Source organism: Mandrillus leucophaeus, unplaced genomic scaffold (genome assembly GCF_000951045.1).
Source record: "Mandrillus leucophaeus isolate KB7577 unplaced genomic scaffold, Mleu.le_1.0 Scaffold4, whole genome shotgun sequence".
Lineage (NCBI taxonomy): Eukaryota > Metazoa > Chordata > Mammalia > Primates > Cercopithecidae > Mandrillus > Mandrillus leucophaeus.
In genome coordinates, this window is record NW_012104253.1 from 8727172 (window position 1) to 8736935 (window position 9764).

Sequence of the window (9764 nt, forward strand, 5' to 3'; positions counted from 1 at the left end):
ATCTGCTCTGATAACTTGCTACTGAATTCCTTTCTCTGCTTGCATTCAACTTCCACACGAGCTTCAGAAACCAAGAAACAAACAAAGGGCCAGACATCTAGGGTTCTTGCCCAGCCCCATGGCTCTGCCCCTGGGTTCCAAGAGGGAAGACAGATGAACAAGGAGAAAGCCACGTCCTCCGTGCGTGGTGGGCAGCAAGGCAGTGTGAAGACAAACTGTCCATTTCCAGGTGGACTCTGCCAGCACTGGGCACTGGACATTGGCTGGCCTCAAGGATCATGACCGACTCCAGAAAGATTTGATGTCCTGCTCGGCCACAATTCCACTTCGCTTCTCTTGGCCTCAATTTGTTGACCTGTAAATGGGACCCATGGAGGGTGGAGCTGCATTCCCTTCCCAGGCCCACGTCCTGGGGTGAAGAACCCTCCAGAGGGTGGCAATCTTCACCAGGAGGCTGACTGCCCAGGATGCCATGCCCTTGGCACCATCTGGCAGTCAGCCAGTAATGAAGAGGGCTCTCTGCCAGGCCCACACTCCACAGAAACCAGCTAAGAATTTGCCCACCGGCTTGTGGAACATGATTTTTCTCTTTTTCTCTCTCTCCTCCTTAGCAATAAGAAAGTGAAGGTCAAGGGTAGTATAACCACCCATGACCCTGAGACACTCTTCCCTTCTTCATGTTCCCTTTGTCCAGCCAGCTCTGCAAAAGTCACCAGCCCTGCCAAGCATGTGGATTTTAAAGCAAATGGTCACTGAGTGGCACATGCCTTAATTCCTGACTGTGACCCCCTTTCCCACCCACTGAGCCCACTGCTGGGGGAAGCTCAGGGAAGCTGGCTGGCCAATGTGTGCCCTGGATTCTCTCAGCTGTGGATGTAAGTCTGGGAGCATTGTTTTTAGGCCAGGAGCAGCCTGAATGTATTTGCAGAGGCACAGGGAGACCCACGGCTTGGTGAATCAGGCTGGGACACTGCCCGCTCCATTTCCTGTTGGCTAGAGTCCACGATGGCTGGGCAGCAAGTGCTGAAGCCAGCGGCTACCTTGCTTTCCTTCCGAGCCTCAGCAGAGTTGGCAGAGTTGGGGTCTGGGCAGCAGGGCCCAGAGGATCAGTCAATAGATACAGACAAGCAAAGACATTGCAATCAGAGAAACGGTGCCTGAGGTTACACCAGGGACAACCATGCTTGTTCCCGCACAGTATTTCTTCTTGAAGATTTTACACATCTTCACTATCCTATAATATAGAGGGTATGGGAGGTCATACACAGGGCTACCAGCTATCTTTTTAATGCAAATCCTCAGTCAAATCCCTCCCACAGCTCCCTGTCACCTGTAAGACGTGGAACCCTCCTTAATCTAGCATTCAAGACCCACTCCCATCTAAGCAGGAGTGACCCAGCCTTGTCTCTGCCTCGTGGCCTCAGCCTGACTCTACAGACCTACAACACAGTCCCCTCTCCCTGATAAACAGGCCTCTGTGCTTCTGCTCACACTTGCCCTCCTACCTAGAGTGCCTTTCCTGCTCATCTCTGCTCAAGAAATTCCTTCTCATCTCCCAAGACTCCAGTCAAACGCCTCCACCCTCCCCTGGCCAAACCCATCTTTCCCATCTCTGCCTTCTCGGAACATGTCAATCACTCTAATTGGCTACAGGTAGTTACGTAGCACGTTTTCCCCAACTGTCTCTGAATCCATAAAAGGCAGGGAACATCTCTACCTTCATCCTCCACCCCACTTTGCTAATGGCGTCTCAGTGAAGGCTTGGTCAACGTGTCCACAGAAAGCATCCCAAAGAAGACTGATGCTGAGAATGAAAATGCTTCCCTCCTTACGATTCAAGGTAAAGCATCTGCAACGTCAGACCCAAAAGGGTCTGAAGTTGTCCCGGCCTTTTTCACTCGTCTGCACTGCTGGGCAGGCTGGCTTTCAGAAAACCAAGCCCCGGCCCCACACGCTGAGCATGCGTCCCAGCTGAGAGACCCCACAGATTTTCCAGTGTCGCGCTCAGCTCGCCTCGGAGGGGAATCTCACAACACAGTCCATCTTTCCCTCCTACTTGCCAAGGGACTGATACTTTCGAGTGCAGTTTGCTTAACCTAGGCCCCAAAAGGGCTACTGTTGATACACAGGCCAGAGCAACTATTTCTCGGTAGGAGGGGAAAAAAACGCCAGAGAAATACTTTCCAGACCACATCGTTTCATCTGTAAGCAAGAGCAGCAGTCGGAGATACAACCACGCAGACACATATTGCGGGGACCGCAGTGCCTGGATGTAGCAGGTGTCTTGTGAATATTTGTGGAAAGAAGAGAAGGAGGGATGACAGGGCCCTGGGATCAAAAGTGGCTGAGTTAACAGTTCATCCCAAGAGGGCTGCAGTCTATACCCAGAAACTTCCTCTGAAAAAAAGTTCTAGAGCCACTTGGACAATGCAGTCCCATGATGAGTCACCCTGTAACACGGTGCCCAGAATTAAAGAGCTGCTTTGAAATTTGTTTTTACTATGGTGGTGGGCAGGCCCGGAAACAGATCTGCCCAATTGGGCTTAAGGGTGTCAGTCTGCAGGGGTTTTCAGCGTGGTGGCGGGACGGAAAACAGAGCTTCACAGGGCTGTGCCCCACCTACTGGGGCTGGCACCCTGCCTTGCCAGTCCCCAGGTCCTATGGCTCCTCGGCATGAACGCCTGGCAACTGGGTGGGTTCTAGCGCTGTGGCACGAAGAGGGAGGCAAGGGGGCAGGTGGTGGGTGAGGAGGTGAGATGGAGGGCCAGATCATGCAGGGCCCTGAGGGTCACCTTAAGGTCCCTGGCTATTGGGCACAGGGGGCACTGAAGCTCTCCCAGTGGAGGAGAAATGAGATCCTTTAAAAAGGCCCATTCTGGCTACCATATGGGAAGCAAACTGTAGTGCACAGAGGAGGAGGAGCGGCAAGCACAGTGAAGAGGGTCGAGGGACTCGGACAGCACAGCGGTGGGTGAAGGTGGGAAGAGTGGCCAGCATGGGGGTGAGTGCCGCATTCTGAGTCCTTTAGAGCAGGGAGGGGCATTACTGATCCGCCACCTGTGAGAACCAGTGATTCTCGCACACCACTGTGCCCGAGATGAGAGTGACCTGGAAGTGTGTTAAAAGTATAGATTCTGAGCCCCCCATCCCCAGGAGTTCTAATTCAGCAAGTCTGCAGCAAGGTCCACTCGTATGCATTTTAATAAGCTCACCTGGTGTTTCCACGGAAGTGGTCCCTGGATCACACTTGGAAAAAACCTACAGTGGCCCAATCTTTGCACTTGAAACCAGAGAAGGGTCAGAGCTGGGGGGTGGCTTGGCCCTAGGCACCAAGGTGAGAGGCCCCCTGCCTCCCAGCCTGGGCTCTCTCCACCAGCCCTCATGTGCTCCAAGTCTGCAACAGCTAAGTCCTCCGGATTCTGAACAGACCCCTTAAAAAGGGCAAAGGGTGACGCCCCACTAGCAGCCTATGACAGTAGCAGCCTATGACACACTACAGCTGTCTGTGTCCACCACGGCAGCCTCCATGCCCAGCAGTGCCTCGACCAGAGCTAGTGCTCCATAACTGTTTGTTAAACCGTTGCCCCTGACTGAGGAAAGAATGATGGTGTGTGTGGGGGGTGGATCCTGGTAATCAGACAGGACCAGAGAGACGCATGCTCTGTGGAGGAGATGGCTCCATGCCTGCACAGATGGACAGAGCCACTCTCAACCGCCACAGGGATGTCCTCAAACAGACTCGAGGACAACCAGCTCTGGTGTAGAAGCTGCATCTACAGAGAATTTTCAGACCAAAGCAACGTTATCTTGTCAGTAAAAGTGATAGAGGAACAGTCTCAACATTCCCTTTCAGAAGCTGGGTATATTTTTCCACTCCTCCTTTTCAGATGAAGAACACAGGATGTGGCTTTCACTTCTACCTTTAGACTTAACACTGCAAAACTGGGCGTACTGTTTTAGAAGTATTCAATAAAGCCCTCTGAGCAAGGATACTGTATCCATTCATAAATCATTTTAAACTTGCACATGATGCTCTCCGGGGGCATTCACTTTATTTAAAAATATAAGACTTATCAATATTGATCATTAAAAAATGACTGTCGTTATCATCCATTTTCTGAATTAAAAGAATCAAGAAGTGGATCGGGATCCCGAGACCATATTAGCAGATAGAGGCGGAGAAACGTGGCAGGCTGGGAAAATGCCCTGGGCATTCTCTGTTTGCTCTTTTGCTCGGTGATGCTAAATGAGGTACATACAGCAGCTCATCATAGATTATTAAGAAACAGAAGCACCTGGAAATACATTGACCCTCACCAAGACCACCACCTGACCTTGGGATTCAGGCTTCAAAAATTCGGGTCCGCCAAGGCATGTAGCCTAGCCTCTCTCAGCCACCCCGAAGGACTTGGGAAGGTGGAGGTTTTTAACCACACGAAGTGCTATCTGCACTTGTCGTAAGCCACATACAAAGACAACAAGAAACACACCTAAATTTCTTAGTGAATGTATCCTGTGATTCTTGTTGCTGGAAACAAGTGTGAAATCGTTTCTACTATCATGCCCCGAATAAGTGTTCGCAGTAATCACGTATCAGAGGCCATGAACTTCTCTGTCTTCTTATCTTATCCTCTCTGGTGACTCTGCAAAGCTACTCTTGCGTTTTCTACTTTTTAATAACGACACATATTAGAAATCTAGCCCAAAGCTGAAGCCACGGGGCACCTGTTCTCTCAAAGTTTGGGGGCAGAAGATGCAGATTCCATGGGCCACACTGAGGACACGCAATGTTATTCCTCATTTACCAAATCAAAAACTTGTGTTGACTGCTGAGATGTGGTCAGTATTTTGCAGATTGTAGATGAAGCATAGTCAAGCTTTCTAACTCATTCTGTCTGCTTTTCCTCATTCATCACCTATCAAGAAACTTGAAGCTTTTGTCATATAAGTAGCTCAGTGATCCAAGGAAGATGAAGGAGGGGTCTATTGGTGAAGATGTCACTCGCATGACACAGGCAAGGCCAGCGTCAGAGACGGAAGCATTTTCAACTGCTGGTGAAGAAACCCAGCCTGAGTATCATTACCAGAATGTAAAGCCACGCGATGGGACGACAGAGTATTTCAGGGATTTTCCTTTGCTCTTTGTAAATTGAGTGTTACAGACAGGACCCTGGAATCTCCAGTCCTGGGAATGGTGGATGCTTGGCCAGCTCTACACACTTACAACGAAGAACAGCAGCTGCTATACTCACAGGGGTGACCTTCCGAAGGCCGTCCCCAATATCAGCTACGACAGCACCTCTACTCCGTAATGTGAAAAGTTCTTTGACACCTACCTTTCCTCCCGAGTCCCAGAAACTCCTAAGAGCTGCAGGTGAACCGTGAAGGTCTTACATATGTTCCTCTGAATACCTTCTCTAGTCTGTTGTTTGGGGGAGGATTAACTCATGGGCATCCTGGAGGAGAAACAGTTCTTTTGAAAGCTTCTGTTATATAACTTTTATTGTGTCCCTTTTTCAGGAGGTACAGCCTAGCGACAATTTCTCAGACTGATGTTGCATATGTCAGTTCGTGTTCACTTCCCACAGAACCCCAGGGGGATGAGTGTGGGACACAGAGGAATTCTTTTAGCTTTTCCCAAAGAATCACCAGCACTAACCCTTTTAGGGTTACACTTGGCTTATTTAGGGATCTTTCTGGAAATGGACACGTTTGACATCGTGTAGTTACAAGAAATCTAATGTACTAACAAAAATCCTGGTGAATTTAGAGGTTTATTGACAGCAAAATCACCTCTATATGTTACTTCTGTCAAATCATCTGCATGCTTTTTTTTAGTGCCGTGGTTATCTGGAAACTGGGGAGGAAGGACACAATTTGGTTGCCAGACAGACACACTGCAGCAACAGCGGAAATGAGGTCCAGCACGGATTGATTTAAACCCCAGCAGAGTCCATTTAAAACATTGCTTGGTTCTGCCATTCGATAATTATTAGAGACTGAGAAAGACACTTCAGCTCTCTGAGCCTGGGTTCCTCATCTAGAACACGGGGTTCATAATATCTACTTTGCAGAGTTGCAAGGACAAAATGTTTAAGGGCTGGTGGCTCCTTTCTCGTGCCCTCTCTATCTGAAAATGACTGCAGCTTCGCCAGGGAGACTGACCTCAGACAACACACTTTCTTAGATGTTACAAGGAAGCCTGCACACAAAACCTGGCAAAAATACCAGCCAAATAGACACTTCTTCCTCACCATTTCCCAGCTTCAGCTGAGTTCAAGGCTCTAACTAAAGTACTCTCCATTTTCAAAACAACTGCAAACAGTAATTCCATACTTCCCCTCCTTACCTTCCAGGAACAGCCTGAGATTGAGGTGAAATCTTCAAGTTTCCTGAACCCTAAAGCTACACAGATAGAATGTCATAGTCTTCTTACCCCATTGACCCAAATTACATAATGGTTCTTGCATCTTCTGCCACATGGATCCTAGAGACGGTCATGCTCATTCTAGTGCTCTCAGATTTGTGCTGAGCCTCTACCATGCAAGGGGACTCTGATAGGGAAGCCGGCATAATCACCTTTAAGATCAAAGCTCCATCCTCCTTCACACATTCAGGGTGCGGAGTCTCCACTTAGGGTAATAAACAGCATATCTTTGATAATCACCAATTTCTTATTGTTTATAAGAATATCTAATTGGGATGTTATGTAACCTTAAAGTATGGAGCATTCTGGAGCTATTAATAACCAGCTATCTCCAAATTTTGAGGATTCTTCAAACTTAGAGTTGGAGGGTGATGTCTGGTACCAATACACACACATATACATGCAAACGTACACACCCATTGCATATATATAAACCCAGATCCAGCAAATTGAAATAATTTGTCCATGGCCACAAAGCCAATTAACAACTGAGTCAGGAATAAATTCCAGGTTTCCTGGCCTTTGGAAGCTGTTCTTTTCCTCTACACTCCGATCAGTCCAGCTGTGCATCTTCACTGAGGCAGAAATGCCACAGCACTCGGGCTGTGTCCTCAGGATGCTAAGTTGGCTGCTGCAATCATGAGGGCATGGTCTCAACCCCTGACTTAGAATAGTAAGCAAACAAGGGAAATGTCTCATGGTTGTTATTTACTTATTACACATAACCCTCTTGTTCTCCCAAAAGAAATCCGAGGCCCTTAAAACATATTTTAACATGAGGCCATTATATGCATGGTGTGGCAGAGTTCAGCTTTAGGGATCTCACAGAAAAAAAAAAACAAAAAACCCTAGGTTTAAGACAAAGAAAAACTGGAAAGGAAAAATTTATTCTTGATTGCTTATTTTCACACTGGGAGAAAAAAAGCAAAAAATAGGAGAAAACTAAGGAATTAAAAAATAAATATCAGTAGCAAGAGTAATGTTTTGTGATGTAATCCAGCTTTGGCTCTGAGTAGTACGATCTATGACACAAAAATCGTTATTTCATAATTACCTCAGCATTTTCAAAAGCAACTTAATGAAGATTGTTTCTCTGCATTCATTTTTATTCAAAACCTTACCAGTTAATCATGAGAAGCTAAAACACACAATGCTAGGAGATTAATATCCCCACACAAGATGCATTATTTTTCCTTTGCAGACCGTATGAGCCTGTCAAAAATGAAAGCTTTGCTCTGGTTTTGTGAATTTAAAACAGTCACAAAACCCGCTGAGAGCTGAGTTTCTGGGAAAAAGGTGGGACACGCCCGTTTCATTTGGGATTCTGCAACACTTTAAGAGGTTCATTAATCCACATCTTAAAAAGACCCATGACAACCCCATTAACAGCCCATAGGTCAAAGTGATGGATTTAGCTCTAACCCACAGCCAAAAACTAACTCAGAGTCTGAACACCCTTGCGGCCCACCTTCCCTGTCCCGGCCCCTCTACAGCCAAGCTCAGGCAGGCTCCAGGCATCACTAATATACTCAGCAAACAATGGAGTTGGGATAGTCTAAAAAAAAAAATCACTTTATTTATTTGCAGTAATTGTTTGCATTGGGAATGTTTTACTTATGCAAATATGATTGATTCTTTTTGGGAGGGGCAGGAAAAGCTCACCAGCTTGCTGCTTTCTAGCCTGCTGGGCATCTTGTTAATGCATTGTATGTCATCAGTTCTTAGGAGTTAATGTCATCTCTCCTACTGAAAGGCCTAACCTGTCCCATAACCCCAATCTGGTAGCTTGGAACATTTTATAGCCACTATGTGTTAGCCCAATAAATAATCTATTAGGCACAGCTTCAGCTTCACCTCTTTGGGTCTGAACCTGAATCTCGCAGCTCCCTGGAAACCATGTACTCTTCTTGGAAATCAACAACCCATTCAGTGTAGAACGTTTGTCCAAATCACTGGACTAAGACACCCTAGTTCAAGCCTGTAACTTATTAGTTCTTTCACTCATAGAATCACTTAGTTGAAGGGGGTCTGAGGGGCCGGTCAGTCCACAGTTGCTTTGCTCTTTACTAACCAAGACACAGAGGCCCCTACTGCTAAGGGACTTGCTCTGCACCAACACAAATGTACGTGTAGACAGCTGAGCTCAACACTGTGACTCCACCATTGGAACAAGCCCCTCAGACCAGGACCAATTGATTCCATGTGGCTTCCCACTTCAGGACTGAACTAAATGCACTTAAGCAAACAGTTAACAGTGGCAAGCCAGAGAACTGGGGGCATGCATCAGGCATCGGATCTGCATTAAAACTCCTTTTCTTTTGGGCTCAGAAGTGTGAAGTTCTGCTGACACTGAGGGCTGGCAAATATGAGCCAACACTGGGCCAGCCCCTGCACAGTGGCCGTCTGGGATCAGCCTCCGCTCCTGTTAAGTAACCATCTCCAAGATTTACAAAACCAGGGGCAGGTAACCTTGATGAGCCCTGCCCCCAGGGAAAGGTTTAGGATGCAGTTCTGAGGCCTAGCATGTGCTGGGCACACAGGAGGAACCACTGTCCTTTCCATCCTTCAAGAGGACTGGGAAAACAGAACCCCAGCTTTACACTTGGAGTATACATTAGGGGCTGGCAGCAACGTGATGGCAGGATGAACAAAAAGTGCATGCTACCGGCAATTTGTTTCATCAGAACAGATGCTCATTGGAGCAAGTATTTTCACACACATGCAATGACTCTTGAGACGGAAGCAGTCAGTAGAAGAAATGAGACAGGTGTGTTTGTTACAAAGGGAACAGTCTGGCAGGGAAGTAGAGTACCCTGGTTTCCAATCCTGGTCTCCCACTTCCTAACCTTGTGACCTTGATTAAGTCATTCAACCTCTCTGAGCCTCAGTTTCCTCATCGGGGCCAAGGAGAAACAGGAACCTATTTCCCAGAGCGGTTTTGAGGCGCACTGCCCGGCACGGCCTGGACACCCACTAAGTAAGAGTTGTTGCCCGCAAATGCTAAGTCTGAACCCAGCTGCATACACATGCCATTATCTAGACCAGACAGGTCTCCAGCCTGCATGTCAAGCTCGCATCTTTCTCCAGAAGGCAGAGGAAAGCACCAGGTCTGCCCCGGCAGTTCAGCCTCCAGGCGGGGTTTCGGGCACGGGAAACTGAAGGATTCAATCGGAAGCCCCGAATGTTTCCAGGCTCTAAGTGGGGAAGGAGGGTAGGACAGGGGCCCGGAGGCGGCCTCCGGGCCCTCCAAAGGGAGCATTGTTCGCGAAGCGGTGGGCCTGGCTTACCGAGAAGCGCATCCGGAGCCGGTTGGGGGGCGCGCGGGGCACGCAGCAGA

The 9764-nt window shown here is 48.0% G+C and overlaps 1 protein-coding gene across 1 annotated transcript in view; it reads right to left on the minus strand.

Moving 5' to 3' along the window:
- The window catches only part of LOC105547903, a 47712-nt gene extending 37954 nt beyond the window's left edge, over nucleotides 1-9758 (minus strand). The window contains exon 1 of the mRNA XM_011991674.1: nucleotides 9715-9758. Within this exon, the coding sequence (XP_011847064.1) occupies nucleotides 9715-9726 (12 nt within the window). The 5' untranslated portion in view covers nucleotides 9727-9758. The remainder of the gene's footprint in view (nucleotides 1-9714) is intronic.
- Between the last annotated feature and the right edge of the window lie 6 nt (nucleotides 9759-9764).